Source organism: Falco punctatus, assembly GCF_963210335.1.
Source record: "Falco punctatus genome assembly, chromosome: 14".
NCBI lineage: Eukaryota > Metazoa > Chordata > Aves > Falconiformes > Falconidae > Falco > Falco punctatus.
Window position 1 is genome coordinate 23,472,805 of NC_137594.1, and position 16,732 is coordinate 23,489,536.

The 16,732-nt window shown below is 63.6% G+C and overlaps 1 protein-coding gene across 6 annotated transcripts in view; it reads right to left on the bottom strand.

The window, feature by feature from the left end:
• RIPOR1 (RHO family interacting cell polarization regulator 1) overlaps positions 1-16,732 on the bottom strand; it is a 36,850-nt gene that overhangs the window by 6,752 nt on the left and 13,366 nt on the right. For 2 of the 6 annotated variants that reach the window (XM_080364914.1, XM_080364911.1), the window contains exons 2-12: positions 5,535-5,661; positions 3,087-3,236; positions 2,687-2,765; positions 2,340-2,363; positions 1,767-1,820; positions 1,505-1,657; positions 1,355-1,418; positions 1,232-1,275; positions 896-1,021; positions 532-680; positions 171-300 (exon numbers count right to left, since the gene is read on the bottom strand). In XM_080364914.1, the coding sequence (XP_080221040.1) occupies positions 171-300; positions 532-680; positions 896-1,021; positions 1,232-1,275; positions 1,355-1,418; positions 1,505-1,657; positions 1,767-1,820; positions 2,340-2,363; positions 2,687-2,765; positions 3,087-3,236; positions 5,535-5,635 (1,074 nt within the window). In that variant the 5' untranslated portion in view covers positions 5,636-5,661. Of the gene's footprint in view, positions 1-170; positions 301-531; positions 681-895; positions 1,022-1,231; positions 1,276-1,354; positions 1,419-1,504; positions 1,658-1,766; positions 1,821-2,339; positions 2,364-2,686; positions 2,766-3,086; positions 3,237-5,534; positions 5,662-7,044; positions 8,630-8,687; positions 10,185-11,243; positions 16,557-16,732 lie in introns of those variants that run through there. The other 4 variants (XM_080364913.1, XM_080364910.1, XM_080364909.1 and 1 more) reach the window with 4 other exon arrangements.

The window sequence follows — 16,732 nt, forward strand, 5'->3', positions numbered from 1 at the left end:
CACGGGAGGAGCCGGTGCCGGGGAGCCATGGCCGGATGGCTGGAGAGGAGCTGCGCAGCACCCCTGTGCCCAAGCCATGCCACCCTCTGGGATGCAGCCTGGGCACGTCCCCACGCGACCCCTCCACGGGCCACCCCTCCCACGTTACTCCTGCCTGGCGCCGCACTTACGTAGAACGCCTGTTCCCGCAGGGACGGGGTGTCGGGTGGGCTCTGGTTGTAGGTGGAGAACCTCTTGTTCACTGTGGAGGCCTTGTTGACGGTGCTGGCTGCTGAGGGCTGGTCGTCCTTGTCGAAGGGGCTGGGGAGAAGAGCAGGGAGGTGAGGGGGAGTGCCAGCCTGGGGGGGAGTCTTGGCCTTGCTCTGCAGCAAGCAGGACACCAGGACCCCATCTGGTCCAGCTCTGGTTTTCCATAATTGCAGCCCCGTTTTGGGATGCGGGAGAGCCTGGGGCAGGCCACCTCTGGCCACACCACACCAGGCATCCCCAGCCCTGCCACATGCTACCGGCAATGCCTGCTAAGACACTCACTTCCAGGTCACCTCCAGGCTGAGTTTGAGGGTGCCCAAGTCGTTGATGTCCACAGCCACTACCTGGGGCAGAGCCGCAAAGAGGTCCTTGGTCTCACAGGACACATTGCCCACCACAACGTGGTTGGCCAGGCTCTTCAGCTCTGTCACCTGCAGAAGGAGAGGGATAAGAACAGATGAAGACTGTGACTTTGTCTTATCCATGCCATGTCTGCATCACGCTGTGTGCCTGGATACCAGCACCACCAGACAGCCTCCTCCCACCCCGGTGAGGGTGAGGGTTAGGTGAGGTCCTGGAGGGAAGCCCTGCCGGGATGCAGGGTGGCAGCTGGCCCACACCATCCCTGCCCACTTCTGCACCATACCTTGATGGAGAGGAACTCAGTGATGAGGGGCAAGAAAACCATTTCCTCGCTGTCCCACACCTGCTTGCTGTTCACCTCGATGCGCCCCCGCAGCTTCCACCGCTGCCGCCCATACTTCATGAAGATCTGGGGATGCAGAGATGTGGGTGTGGGGGAGATACAACACTAGGGTGGTGGGTGCTCTCTGCACTTTCCTAGGCACAGCCAGGGACCCACGCCACCCACCACCGCCCTGCAGCATGCCCTCCACACCAGCGCCCACCTACACCCCCCAGGCACCCCACGGACTGCAAGGGCAGGAGAAGAGTAGATCCCAACCCATATGGTCCCACCAACCTCATACTGGTCACCAGCACAAAGCCGGGCAAAGCCTGCCAGTCCTGCAAGAGAAGGCAGAGGGGTCAGCGACAGCAGGCAGGCAGGCAGCAGGCCAGGGACGGAGCAGGACGCCTTCCTTACCTTTCATCCGGACATGGAACTCGCCCAGCTGGCTCTCCAGCTCATTCTCCAACAGACACATATTCTGGGGACAGATGGATGGACAGCACCTATTAGCAGCCACCCATGGGACCCAGCACCCTGCCAGCCCACCCCAGCCCACTGCCTCACCTCTGTGTACTCCTTGTAGCCCTTGCTGGCCTCAGCCAGGCTCTCGCGTGCCTCCCGGCTGCCTGGGGAGCCCGTGCTGTAAGCCTTGACCATGTTGTGGGCTCCATCACGCAGCCGCCGCTGGATGCAATAAGCCTCGTAGAGTTCATCTATCTGCAAGGATGGGCCCGAACTGCGGTGAGAGGCAGAGCAAGGGGACAGCACAGCCATCCCAGCGCTGCACTGAGGTTGCCCCCAGATGACCCTGGTCCCCAGCTCTCACCTTGCTAGCATGAAACTCCAGGCGACGTAGAAAGCGCTCGATTGACTTCACTTGCTGGAAAAGTAGAGGAGACAGCGTGAGCAGCAGCCCAACCGCTCCGCAGAGGAGCTGCAGGTCAGGATGTGCCCTGCTGTGTGCCTGTGCTGCGGCCGGGATGGGTCCTGGTCACCAGCCCTCCTGGAAGGCGCAGGGTGGCAGCTGGCACTGAACAGAGCAGAGGCTGCACCTGCATCTATGTGCTGCAGCATCCTCCAGCCTCCCCTGTCTCCCAGGAGACACGCCGGGCTCCAGGGTGCTCTTCTCCCAGCCTCAGAGCTAACCCAGGCTCAGCACTCACCAACAAGAGCTTTTGTTGACACAAAGTGGGTTGCAAGCCCCTGCCTGTCTCTGCTTATCCCCTGCCTGGACCCATGCTGCCCACAGAGCCCTGATCCCACCCCACGGGCACTCTGCTGTGCCGGGGACGAGGGGCAGGCAGCAGGGCACTGCAGGTGGGGAAGGGCTGGCAGCAGCACATCCCAGGCACTAGGAAGGCGGACACAAGGGGGACAGGGCACCGACCCTCCTGCTTACCTTATCCAGATCGTAGAGAAAGCCCTGGAGGAGAGAGAAGAGGGATAAGACGCAGCACAAAGCCAGTTCTGCCCACCCAAGGAGACCCAGCACATTGCATCCACCACCCTTAGCATGTTGGTGGAGACATGCAGCGTCCAGCCAGGGCTGGAGACTGCATGACAGTAGGACAGGAGCCCTGTGCAGCCCAACACCAGAGCCTGGGCTGGCCCCTGACGTCCCCACAGAAGCAAGCAGCCTCTGCCCTGGGACACAGATGGACCACAAGCTGCCCCAGCCATGCCCACAACCCCAGCCGTCTGCCCAAAGCACTGCTCCCAGTAAGGCTCTTCCCAAGCGACACTCACCAGGCGCGAATTCCTCTTGGACTCACGGATCTGGGTGCTGAGCTTCTCCAGTTCCAGCTGGTGCACCTCCAGGTAGGCTCTGGGGCAACCACAGCACGGGGGTCAGGCTGGGACACCGTGCCCAGGGCTCCCACCACCCACAGCCCACACCAACCCAGCACATCTGGGCCCGCATCCCCAGCTGCCGCTCCAGCACTCAGGCAAGGGAGCCCGTGTGTGCCTCTACGTGGGACCCCACACAGCTCCGGGACCCCAAGGCACTGCGCCCAGGAGACCTGGCATGTCCCTGCCTGGTGACAGCAGAGAGCTGCCAACCCTGACCCACATGGCAAGCTGTCCCTGTGCCCCCCAGGGGCTCCCTGCCTCCAACCACCCGGCCATGGGGAGCCCCAGCACTTACGTCAGACCTTTCTTGAGAGCTTCGTACACCTCGTCGAGGCGGTTGGGCTGAGGCACCTTGGGTGGTGGGGATTTGTGGGACATTGAGAACATCCTACTGACCCTGGAGCCAGTCTTGCGGGAGACAGTGGGGGTGAAGGGTGAGAGATTCCTGGGGAAAGAAACAGGCAAACCCTGGGAAGCTGGGGTCAGCACATAGCACCAGGGTCTGCCTGGGTGCCCCAGCCTGCCAGGCACCCTGTCTCGAGGCAAGAAGGAGCTCTGGGATGGAGGCCAGGTCCGCCCAGACCTGCCTGCCTCTCCCAAGACTCCTCGGCAGCCAGTTTAACCGGCCAGCGGGGCTGGGTGAGACAGGGCCGTGAGGCTGGGCAGCGCTGCCTGCACCACACGCCTGCAGCCCCCCCAGCTGCGTTCGGCTGCCCCAAAGCCATGGGAAGGACAAGGAGGAACCTGTGAAGCTGGCAGTGGAGAAGAGCAGGGAGGTAACCCCGTCCCAGCAGGGTCTGAGGCTGGCCACAGGGCAGCCTCCGCAGAGGGCTGGGGTCCCAGGTGCCAGTCAGGAGAGCAAAGGCAAATGGAGCTGGCACCAGCTGGAGCCAGGCTGCATTCCTGGAGTGCCCACGGGGACGTCCCCAGCCCTGGCCACCCTCTGAAAGGGCCCTGCCCTACTCCATCCCCAGCACCCCAGGCTGCCAGGGGCACGGAGGTGCTCCCTGTGGTCTGGGCACTGTGGCAGGGTGACACATGCCACCGTCTGCTTGCTGGCCTGCTATCGCGTGCTCCTAGGGACAGGCAGGGATCCCAGTGGGTGGCAGCACCACAGCACCCTGGGGACAGGCAGCCCTGTCACCCCATCACAGAGTGCAGTGACATGGGGCAGGGACATCCTCACTGATTCTGCGCCTCTCCAGATGTCACCAAACCTGCTGCATGGAGCTGCTGGCCACCTGTTGCCCCACCACCGCTTCAGGGACCTCGCCGGCAGACCCAAAGGGATGCCAACCCAGAACCCAGGACCCAAACACCACCCTTCCTGCCTTGTGCAAGGGAGTCGCTCCCCAGCCCAGTGAGCAACGCCCCACTCAGACCGGCTCTTCCCTTCCTCCTTCCAAGGCATCATCATACCACCAGTGCCCCAGAGACACTCCTCAGTTCCCAGCCCAGGGCCAGACCTCCCATCCTATGCCACTCATTGCAGGAGTGGCCAAAAGACTTCCCCGAATCGCTGGTGGGGGGAAATGAATGTCCTGACCTCCTCCTGAGCTACAGCGATGGGTCAGTGCTTGATTTCCACCATCCCTCCTCATTCTCATCCTCCAGGGTGGTCCCTGGAGGCATCCCCCACAAGCGTGAGCCACTTGGCTGTGGGCATCCAAAAGCCCTCCCTCTTCCCTGTCCCCAGGCAAGCCCCTATGGCAGCCCCTAGATCCAGCGATATGCCAGTGGCCTGGAAAGTGTCCCTTGGCCCAGAGGCTGGACAGGACTTGGGGATGAGAGCCGAGTAGGGCTGCAGGACTGCTCCCAGCACAGGGAGGCTCTGCCTGGGCTCGTGCCCACCCAGTGAGTGTCTACAACCTGGCAAGGCAGCCTGGCGCTGCCTTCCCCAGCCATTTGGCTGAGAGATGTCTCTCCCCTGGCACTGGTGGGTGCACTGGGAGGTAAGGAGCCTAGCTGGGTGCTAGGAAAAGGGATTAAAAGCATTCAAATGCCATAGTCTCGCAACCCAAACCCACAGCATGCCCACGTCCTAAGAACCACCTGTGAGAGTGCAGCCAGGAGCTAGGGGTGGCGCGGAGGAGGGTGGCAGGGATGCACAGCGTGTGGGGTGGTTCTCACTGACATGAGGTTCAGCAGAGAGCAGGAGGAAGGGTATGATGGGACTGCAACATCGCCAGTGGCTGAAAAGGACGAGTAGGGAATGGCTGCTCCTTGCAACACATCTGATACGCAGCCAATAAAACCTTTCAGCAACAGGTTTGAAATGACCCAGAGGAACCCCTGATTCACACCAGCACTCAAACCCCAAAAGGCTGCCGCAGGATGTTGAGGCCATTGAGACACAATGCTTCAAAGCCACCCCAGCTCCTCCACCGCACCCATTAAACAAGAGGTGGTCACAGAGAAGCTCTCAAGAGCTGGCTGAAGAATGAAGGTGAGCTACACCTGCCCCCTCCACGTGGGGTGGCAGGAGCTGCAGGGCTGCCAGGTCCTCACCCAGCCTGGGACACAGCACAGCAGAAGGGGGGGGTGGCGGGTTCTGTCTCCTATCTGGCCTCAATGCCACCTGCAGCCCCCCCATCCAACATCCCCTGGGTACCACAAAGGTCCCTGAAAGACATGCTGGGACAGCGGGTTGGGAAGGTGCCTTGAGATGCACAGCAGGTCCCACCACCATGCCCAAGCTTGTCCCCATGCCTCGTGGCAAGCAGCACGAGCACCCATCTCCTACCTGAAGGGCCGGTCGGCTGTTGAATTCACTCCAGCGAAGGACTGGCTCCTATTGATCTTGGTGACGAGGACTCGGCGCTGCGGGCGCACAGACAGGGACATCGTTGAGTGTGACCTGGAGGGCCTCCCTGAGGGGCACAAGAGAAGCGAGTCACCAGCAGCAGGGTGGAGAAACACACAGGCAGGGCTGCCATCAGGACCAAGAAGGGCACCCATGGACCAGGGTGGCTACAGCACCCATGATGGGCTGGGAGCCTTCCCTCCGTCTCAGCCCAGGGACAGTCCTGGTGGCACCAGGGACGCGGGTCCTGTGCTGCCCCCAGGACGCTGCTGGTGCCCTGCCCTGGGTGGAGCAGGGCTCTGGACACAGTGAGCACTCAGCAGGGACAGACAGACAGACGTGTCCCAGCTCAGCTCCTGTGGGAGCCAAAGGAAGGGGCTGATGCCCAGTGCCTACCATGGCCCTTCCCAGACATGGCAGTGGCAAACCCTGCGCTGTGTCCCAGCCTGGCCACCTCCTCCTGAGCCCCACTTTGTCCCATGTCCGGCTGCCACCCGTGCCACCCCACTGCAGGGCAGGAAGGGCGCGGGGCTGGACCCAGCCACCCAGCCCTTTGCTGTCTCTGCGTTCGCATCCACCCGCTCCAGCAACCAGGAGGGAAACCCACACACAACAAAGCACTTTGGAAAGTCCTGGCTCCTGTGCCAGGAGCTCTGCGTCGCGGAAGGAAAGGCCGAGCCATTCCCTGCCGGACCCTGGAAAGTCCACACAGGCAGCACGTGGCCAGCCCCACGGTGGCCACAGCCCTGCCCACTGCTCCTGGCAGTGCCAGAGACGGTGCCAGGAGTCCTGACACTGCTGCCAGTACCTGCCTGTCCCTGCCACAGTCAGTGCAGTCGATGCCAGCCAGGATGGAGCAGACTTCTGAGTTTTGGGGCCAAGACCCAGCTGCCACCCCACATTGCAGAGAGCATCGCTGCAGCCCTGGCCAGGGCTTGGCAAGGGCAGCCCAAAGCAGAAGGCAAGAGCAGGGGCTGTGGGGCTGCTGGCCTCGACACCCCAGCAGTGCCAGCGGGGCACACAGAGGAGCCCAGCGTACAGGAGCCAGGTACTGGATGCTCCATCTCACCCCAGTCACCACTGGTGCTGGCTCAACCCCTCTGTCCCTGCCAGACCCCAGAGCCAAGCTGTGGGCTGGGGAGCCAGGAGCTGCCGGGCACCGTGTGGGCTCGTGCCCAGCAGTCACACACGCTGCCACGGAAAGCCAGACAGGGCTCCAGGGGCACGCAGCTTCCCCCACTGGCAGATGGGGCCACAGCCAGCTCCCCACACCGTCAGGGGCTTACTCCGCCTTTCCTCCTGCCCCCAGCATGACGGGCAGCAAGCCCCTGGCCTCAGCAGCACCAGGGATGGCACAGGGATGCAAGCGCTGCTGGGGGTCCCACCACCATCCCCATTCCTTCCGCGGCGCAACAGAGCCCGGCTCCAGCCGACCCTGCGTGGCACAGACCTGCTCGGCCGCCAGCGGGCATCTGCCTGGTGCTGTGCTCCTGGCCACCCCACAGCCATGGCCGGGCGAGGCACGAGCTGGGGCCGCTCGGGGTCAGAGCCAGTCACTGCCAATGACCCCTGTGCCAGCGGGGCCAGGAGGCAGCAGGTCCATCGGGTTCCCAGCTCAGGACCACGGAGCAGCTCTTGCGCGGGTCCCACCGCCTCGGTGTTATCTGGGTGATAGTCCCTCCAGTTTCCAGGACAACACTGTCCCAATTAAGCTAATTAGAAGGAGCTGTAATCCCTGGCAAGACCAGCTGACCTGCAGGGCCTGGGCAGATTACTCTCTGCAGGGCTCTTTAATCTGCTCCCCACCAAGTGAGCAAGGCCCATGGCACCTGTGCTTGCTGCCCAGCTTGGCGCTACAGTGGCTCATCTATAGGGAAAGCACCCACCACCCCAAAGATGGGGCTCTCCATGTGTGGGGCAGGTCACAGCTCCTACAGGGTGAGCACAGCCCTGCCAGCCCACCCTTCCCCAGCCCATGTTGCCATCTGGGGCACAGGGTCCTCTAAAGTGGGTCACCGAGGCAGGAGCCTGCACTGGGGAAAAGGATGCTGAGAGCATCCCAGGGCAGGAATGCTGAAAATGTGGCAGGGGAGAAGGATGCTGGGGGTGCTGTGGAGGACCAGTGCCCCAGCACAACTCCCCAGGAGTCAGAGCAATCCCCAGCCACTTGCCCAAGCACCTCAGAGGCTCCTGCAGCCACCTACAGCTGCGCTGGGTCATGCTCCAAGGCACCTGAGCCTCCTGTGCTGGCACGGGGAGCAGTGCCATCAACAGCAGCTGCTAACGGGACCACATCTCTGTGCTCCAGCCGAGGGACCCAGCTCTCCCCCAAACACCCACTGCAATGCACTGCAACACGAGGCCACATCACTGGCAGGGTGAGTGCAGACATGAGTTGGCACCAAGAGACCGCGCAGCCGTGGCACTTGCTGCCAACCAGCCCAGCAGCCGGCCACGGGCACTGCCAGGTCCTGCCAGTGCCAGCCTGTCTGCCGCAGCATCCTGCATCCCCACGGCTGGCACCCTGCAGCATGCCAGGGCCCCAAACCCCCTTCAGGGAGGGGGACACCAAAACCTCACTCTGTGGGAGCAATGCCCTGGGAGCCCCAGGGATGCTTGAGCCCAGCACAGGTGGGCAGCCAGCCAGGTGCCGGTGGGCAGAGCTGCCTGCATGAGGCAGGGCAGGCAGGGTGCGTGGTCTCCACTCCTGGCACACTTGGCTTATGGTGGAGGAAAAAACCCTGGCGCGGTGCATTCCTGACATTACCGAGATAAGAGGTACCTGGTACCGCAGCAGCATGGCCAGCCCCGCGGGGAGCAGGGCCCGGGGCACGCTTGGAAGGAGCCGCCGGCCACTGCGGCTCACCCAGACTGGTGAGCCCCGCGCCAGGCTTACCAGAGGCTGGCACCACGCAGAGCACTGGCACACTCGTGTCCCTGCTGTGGGCTGAGCCCCAGCCACATCCCTCCCTCTCCCGAGAAGGAACCGCAGAGGTCCTGCCCCGAAGACCCAGCCCCTGCCAGCCCCACCACCCCCTGCCCTTAATTAGGGCTTTGGGGCTAACAAAGCTGCCTCCTGACCAAGCTTTTCACCTTGCCGTCCTGCGCCGCAGACCGCCGGGCGCAGAACAACCCCGTCTGTCCGTCCGTCCACCCGCCCGGCCCCGGCCAGTGCTGCCCGGGGCGGAGCAGCAGCTGTGAGCAGCTGGCGGGTGCTGCGGCGGGGGTGCCGGAGCCCACCCCAGGGCTCTCCAGCCCGGCCGCCGGCTCCTCTCCCGACAGCCGGTGCTCTGGAGATGATTGGGATCCCAGGAATGCCGGGCTGAGCAGCGGGGGGAGGGGGGGGGGGCAGTCCGACCGGCTGGGTTGGTCCCAGCTGGTTTCTGTTTCCGACACTCAGACACCAGCCCCAGGTCGCTCCAGCGGGTTTATCAACACTGCCCTGGTCGGAGACGCCCCAGACCGGCTCTCCCCGAATCCTCAGCCCCAACGGCTCCACGGGACCAGCATCTCCAATAAAGTCACCCATTGGAGGCCAGCGACGCCTAGGGTGCCAGACCCAGCACCCTCCAGCACCCCTGGAGGGCACCCATGGCTACCCAAGGGGCTTCCCCAGGAGAGGCTGCCAGGGCTGGGCTGTGGTCCCTATGCCAATGGCACTGTGGCCACCTCGCTGGCACAGTGGGGTACCAGTGTCCCGTCCCCCCCATACTGCTGTCCCCCCAGTGAAGGCATGGCACAGTGGCCATGAGCCAGTCCATCCTGCCTGTGGTGTCTGTGGTAAGTGGAGTGTCCTGCCATCTCATGCCAGTGGCACGGCCCCTCCATCCCAGCACGCTCCAGTGAACCTTGGGTGCCTGGCAGGGCCAGCCTCAGGAGGCTGCGAACCCCGGCTGTTGGCTCAGCTACCCCCAGCCCTGTCGCGCATCCTTGTTTGCACAGCTGCGTGCTGCAGCTCCTGCAGCCCCCGCGCATACCCCGGCCCCCCACCAGCCCCTTCCGGCCTCGGCTGGGCCTTGGCCGGCTCCCGGCTGGGCTGCAGCAGCTCTTCCCTCCCACCACCCGTCCCTTCCCGGAACAGGGGACAGGAGTGTCCAGGGACCCACGCCATGCCATGCCACCTTGGTCACGGGGAGCCTGGGAGCCACTTCTTCCCTGACCTTCATGTTCTGCCTCTCCTCCAGGCAGGCAGGACACCCCCTACCTGCCCCCGCACTGGGCGAGGAGGGGGACTGGGGGGGTTTGGGAGCAGGATGACTCAGGGAATGGCATCCTGACCCCCTGTGACTACCCGGGAGCCAAACTCCCAGCCCCGGGGTTGCAGACCCCGCTAGAGCAGGGGATAGCCATTTGGGTGCCACGAGCTGGGGGCTGGATGGGTGCTGGTTGCTGTTGGCCCCATGGTGCTGGGGTCCATGGCAGCGGTACCCACCCTCACAGCCCCGGGAGGCCAGCTGGCTCCTTGGGCCGAGTGGGAGGGCGGCAGGAAAGGGAAGGAGCTGCAAATGGGAAGAATTGGAGGAAGTGCTTATTTACCCCGCGAAGTATCACCGAGGAAGGGCAGGGCAAGGCGCAGGCAGACACTCACAGCTGGCTCCCCGGGGGGGGGGGGGCTCGCAGCCTTCCACCCTGCCACCCATCCCACAGGCTCCCAGTTTGCAGCCAGAGGGGGATGCAAGCCCCAAACTGGGACCCAGGGAGGTGGCCACTGCAGGGGCCGGGGGTTCACCAGTGCTTGGCTGTGCTCAAGCCCAACCTGTTTTCTAGGATGGCTCCTGAGAACCAGGCCAGGACCACATGGTCCCAGTGAAGCGGGTCTCCTACCACCAGAGGCACAGACCAAGCACCCAGCCAGGATCCCCATGGCTTTGGAAGCCTAGGGACCATAGCTCACCCCCGTGCCCTGCTAGATGGGACTGCAGCCCGGCCAGGGGCACCAGACCCTGCTCCTGAGTGGGCTGAGACCACTCTCTGAGGTGCTGAGATCCTTTGGAAGCCTCCTCCCGGGGCTAGCATAACATTGTGAAGGTCCCACATGCCACCTTCACTACTGCCTGCTCACCTCCAGGGTGCCCTGCTGCGTACCAGTAGCTTCCCCCTCAAATTCTTCCCAGGCAACTTGCCCCTGTGCGCAAGAGTAGCCCCACGAGCCCCTGTTCTGCCCAGATCCCCTGGGGCCACCGTGCCAGGGATGCTCGACATGCAGCCAGGCTCTCTTTGTCCTCATTAGCGCAGCCACAGACAAAACATGGACACATGAGAGGGAGAAAACTAATTTGCTGAGAAAAACCATGGTGCTGTGGCACTGGGGACGCACGCATTGCCCGGGAGCAGCAGGCAGTCGTGACCCCTCTCCTGCCTTGAGGCGCAGAGCCTGGGCCTCAGCATGGGCAACGGCAAGGCCAGGCAGCTGGCGGGCCTTATCCTGCCACGGACACCTTGCCCCAACACCCCATCGCTGGACACAGAGGTGACAACCATGTCCCTTGCAGGTGGTGGGTGCCCATGTCCCTGGTGCCCCTGGCAGGGAGAGCTCTTCTCCTGGGGAAACTGCTCAACCAAAACAGCCCCCCGCAAGCCCAGCCGGAACAGCCTCAAACAAATCAAGAACGTTTGCCGGCCAGCCCCGGTGCCGCCAGTGCTCAGTACCTTTCGGTTTGCCGTTCATGGCGGGCAGCGGCAGCACGTCCCGCTCGGGCTGAGGTCGGCGTCCCGGGCAGCTGTGGCTCTCTCATGCCGTCCGTCCGTCCGCCCGTGCGCGGGGCCGCAGGGCTCCCCCCGGGCCGCAGTCTCCTCCCACGCTTCCCCAGCCCGAGGGCTGACATCACTGCCCAGCGCTGCAGCCCCGGCCCTGACTCAGGGGCTGAGGACGGATGGACCGGAGGACAGGGACAGGGGAGGGTGCCCGTCCCCCTTGGAGGGAAGGGGCCCCACCAGCACGGGCTGCTCCAGGAGCACAGCACGGCTCAGCCCACATCCTGCCCTCCCCATCGCCCCCCTGGGGAAACTGAGGCACGGGCACAGGGGAGGGGGGCCCGCTGCAGCTTGCTGCGGTGCAAACTCCCCCCCAGCCCCTCTCCAGGTTTAAAGCAGGGGGAAGAGCAGGGCGGCAGCCTGAGCCGGGCACTGCAGCGTCCCCCATCAGCCACACGTGCCACACTAGCTTCATGCCAGCCAGCCCGCCCCAAGACTGCTCCCCCCGGAGATCCCCTTTCCCCCACACCCAGGGCAGGCTCGAGCCAGGGAGCAAACACCGCCCTGCCCAATGCACCGCTGGCCCTGAGCCGCTGCCACTCCCCTTAACGGGGGGATGCTCCAGGCACAGCCCCTAGCCCCAGCGCTGCCGCGGGCAGGCACAAAGCCGTGGGCAGAGCAGGCAGCTGATGCTCACACCACTGCAGGGAGCAGTGCCAGCAGCCCTGCTGCTCGCTTCTGCAATGCTTTTTTAAAAACTATATATATATATAAAACCCCCGTGGCTTCACTGCAGGCTTCCCACGGCATGCATTCCCACACATCCCTCTGGGCAGCCTGCATCACGCAGGAGCCACCAGGAAAAGGGTCTCCTTGCTCAAACGTCCCCCAGTTTGTGTCATCCAGGTCTCCAAAGCCTCAGAGGGGAGAGGAGAGCCCCAAGGGTTCCTCACAGGGCTCTCAAAAGATGTTTGGTGCCATTCCCATGCAGGAACCAAGGATGCTGTGCTCCCCACGGGGTCCCACTCCCACAGGGCAGTGTGGCAGGCCCACTTGCCCTCTACGCCAACCCCAGCAGCACCTTCTGGCCCCACAACTCCCTGTTTAGAGCACAGGGATGCCCTAAACAACCAGGAGAGTCTGTGGCACAGATGTCACCCCTTTCCAGCACTGTAGGTCCCTGCATGGGTCCTGCTGCTAGGGTATCCTGGCCTGGCACCCCCCTCCAGCTCCAATGCTGGAGGCTGGAGCAGCCAGCTCCATCCAGGCTGGGACCAGCTGCCATCACGACGTCACTGGGGCAGGAAGAGAGACACCTCCCTTCCAGGCTCCTTTCCTGTTTGCTGCTGCTTTTAGAGCAAGGTCAGGCCAGGTTCAGAGGGAAAAGCATGGAGCAGAGTCTTGGGGGGGATGCTCACAGAGATGGGGTACTCCCAGACAGCTAACGCCCACCCTAAAGGCAGAGCCACTTGTGGGGCTGTTTCCCCAGCCCAGACCTGGTCCTCTCCTTGCTGGTCCCTGTGCAGGACAGGGCCAGCACACTGCAAGGCAGAAGCACCTGGGACTCCCTTATGCATAGCTGCCCCACCACAGGCACCCAGGCGTGTGGCTCTGGAGCCAGGCACAGCCAGGGCTGGCAAGCTGGGGTTGCAGCAGTGCCACCAAAGAGCATTGCGTCCCAGGGCACCCTCTCGTCCCGGTGTCCGGGTGGGTGCACAGTGCCCGTGCTTCTGGGGGCAGCTGGAAGGGCTGGTGAGACTGAGCTGGCTGCGAGCAGCATCCAAGGGAAAACCACCCCACAACTGGCAAATGGAGGCACCTTGTCACCCACCTGCCTGCAGCCTCCACACTGGCATCGTGGCCATGGAGGGGAGCCAGCAGCCCAGCACGCTGCAAAGTATGGTGCAGGGGGACTCACCTCCACCCCAGCCTTCCAGAACTTGCTTGAAGACCATGTCTCCTGTCTCGCCTGGACGTGATGGATGGAAGCCCATCCCCCAGCTCTCCCCACCGACAGGCAGAGCCCTACCCAGCAGCTGCCACGGGCAGGGGGCCACAGCCTAGCTTTTCACCCCTTGCTTCTTCTCCTGGGGGAAAAGCATCGCTCCTGGCACCACCCTGGGACCAACCAGCCTTCTGCAAAGCCTCCACTGCGCTGGCAGCCATGTGGAGCCAGTGCCCGGCACATGGCCAGGCAACGCGCCTGCAGCCACGGCCCATGCCAGCTCGTTTGTTCTCATTAAAGGTTAACAAGAAAGCCATGCTAAAGCTGCCGGGAGCTGTGGAAGAGGCGTTCCCCTCCCCACTGCCACGCAGAGTGGAGGGATGTCTAGGCTTCCCCACCAAAGGGGTGACAGCCAGGCTGTGCTCCTCCCGGGGACCCTGCAGGGACCCTGCCCCTCCGCAGCCCTGCCTGCAGCCCTGTGAAGGGCAGCCGACTGTGGGCAGCGCAGGCAAGCCGTGTGGCACAGCACCATCCTGGGCATCACCCATGGGGAGGCCGCCCGGAGCAGGCAGGAGGTGGGGTCGTGCATTCAAAAGGTGGCAGAGGACACCAAAGGAGGACATGGGCATGCGGCATCAGACATCTCCGAGCACCTCACAGCACCCTGCACGGCTCCCGGCAGGGCCTGCCAGCTCAGGGACACCTTGCCAAGGGAGGGCAGAGGAAGGGCATGAGCTGTGCCAGCACTGCCAGGGCCTGGGCAGTAATTGAGTTAAATGCATCTCTGTCCCTGACCTGGCCAGGGACAGGGAGCGGGTGCAGGGAAGGGGACAGCCCCTTGGCCACACAGGGTGCCAGTCACCTCCTCACCTCAGGGGACTTCCCTGGATGCTCACCACCCCAGCTCAGCTCCACCAGCCAGGGCAGCTGCCTCCATCCCTCCCACATGGCAGAGATGCGGGTGTAACGCCCCAAGCGCACCCTTTTTGGGGGTGTCCCAGTCATGCCCTCCTCTAGCCAGGCCGGGAGAGCTGCCCCGGGCATCCCCACCCTTACCACAACAGCTGAACATGCAAACAAAACTCTCCGTTGGCAGCAGTGCTTGGACACGCATGTACAGCCATGGCCAGTCCGTGTACAGGCAGAAGAAAAATCCAGACTCCCCAGAAGGACACTCCCACTTCCCTGCCCTCCATGGGACACAGGACTGGCTTCCCAGAGACCCCACGTCCTGCCAGCACTGAGTCCTGGAGAGGTTCCCTGACTGCTCCATGCTGGCCCCAGGACCACCAGCACCGAGGCTGTGCCCGCCCAGCTCAGCCCCTGGAGAAACCACCAGTCACATGAGCACGGTCCGCTGGTGGCACCAGCACTAAAAACCAAGGTGATGGAGAAGTTATTTCAGGCTGTTCCCAGACAAGCAGTCCCCTGACACAGACACCCTTGCATGGGTGGGAATGTCACCACAGCTGGAAACGTGGCACAAAAGGGCGCAGGCCAGGCTCAGCAGGTGTGCAGCGGGCAGCAGTCACTGCTGGCCAAAAGAGGCTGGGGAGATGAGTGCTAGCACGTAGGCACCAATCCGGTGAGGGGCCAAGGAGCTCCTGGCCATGGGGGAGACCTAGCAGAGGCAGAAGGTGTCAATTCTGGCAGAAAGACCCACCGTCATGGCTTGGAGAACCATGGTGGGTGACCAGGTGACCTGTGGCCAGGCAAGAGCCAGTCCTGGTCTGGGAAAGCCCAGTTCTAGATCTGCAGATGGTCACCCCTACCACAGCGCCAACCCCTCTGACTTTATTTTTTGCAGAAACCATCAAAGCCAGCTCAAAAAAATCCTCGCAGCCCAACGCTGCAGATCATATGTGGAGTTTTTTCTGCAGGGATGATGCCCCAAGGGGTGGAGAAGGACCAGCCCTTGTGCTGAGCCAGGTTCTACCCACAGCCAGGCTGGCACCATCGCCCCCAGCAGCATCCTGTGCTGGAGGGGCCGGGCACCCCGCATCCAGGCACCAGGGCCGCGTCAGACTCAAGCCCTCGCTTCCTCACATCGTCCCCACACGGCAGCAGAATTAGAAGCGATATAAATGGCAGCCCTATAAATAAACCCAAAGCACAAGGCAGGGAGTTCGTCCCAGCCTGGCAATGGCCTCAACCCACACAAAGCCAGGGCTTGCTCTGCCTTCACTGTCCCCTGGGGACCCCAAATGCCAGCTCCCTGCCGGCGAGGGGTCTTCCAGGTCCTGTCCCTTAAGTCAGAGACACAGCAGGAACCCCCAACACTCCCTCCAAGCCTTGGCCACCAGTGCTCAGCACAACAGCACCCCTAGGGGACATCCCCACGCCCCTGCCCAGCTCCTCTCAGGGTGGCAGCAGGGACTGGACAGTGCCCGCCCTGGGTAGAGTCCTGGGGAAAGCAAGAGCTCTGGCCAGGAGCCTCAGGCAGGGTTTGGAAAGGGATGCCCCTGTCCCCACCACTGTCCCTGCTGCAGATCGACAGTTATCCCACCGGCTGCACCCCAGCACACCCCACCCCTGCCCTGCCCATCGCTGCCCGTGCTCCCACACTCAACCCCACCACGTCAGGTCCTCCACGGGGGCTCGGCCACCACCACACCAGCTCCCACCACAGCTCCTCTCCACCCGGGGGCCTGCAGCGATGCATCAGGGAACTCTGCCAGCCGAGGACAAGCAACACCGTGGGCTGCCAGCCCGGCACTGCTCGATTTTGTGCGGCGTCATAGCCAGCCCTGCCCAGGGGACACAGCAAGGCTGGTCCTCAGCCACCAGCCCGGAGGTAGGTTCTCGGCCAGCCCAGGGTTTATAGGAAGGCCAGGACATCCCAGTGGCCTCAGCAGTCTCCTCTGGGAATCTGGCAAGGGTAAAAGCCGCCGAGGCTGCTTGCAAGTCCTGGGACAGCCAGAGATGTGGCAGGGAAAGAGTTAATGGTGTGAGGCCTTCCCAAGCACTTCTTGGCAGGGTGGGGAGGGCGGGAGATAGAAGGATCGGGCCAGCAACAAAGCGCGATCTGTCTCATTAATTCCTCTGAGCATTCCTCCCTCAGTCACCCAGGAGGAGGAGGCAGCACCCAGCTGACATGGAGCACCCAGGTCCCCCCGGAGCCCCCCATGCCCCGGAGCCCTGCTTGGGTGCAGGGGTATGATGGGGGCGAGATGGGGGCAGCACCTCCTCCAGGACCGATGGCTCTGGTGGCCCACAGACACTCGGGCAAGGCCCTATATGGCTGCGGGCAGCGGCCATACCCCTGCCCAGCTGTACCCCTGCCTGGCCATAGCCCCTGCCCAGCCGTACTCCCTGCCCCTGCCCGGCTGTGCCCCCTACCCCTGCCTGGCCATGCCCCCTGCTCAGCTGTACCCCCTGCCCTGTCATACCCCTGTGCTGCCGTACCCCCTGCCCGGCCGTATCCCCTACCCCTGCCTGGCCATACGCTTTCCCTGTTGCACCCTTGCCCGGCTGTGCCCCCGGCCCCACCCCTGGCCCC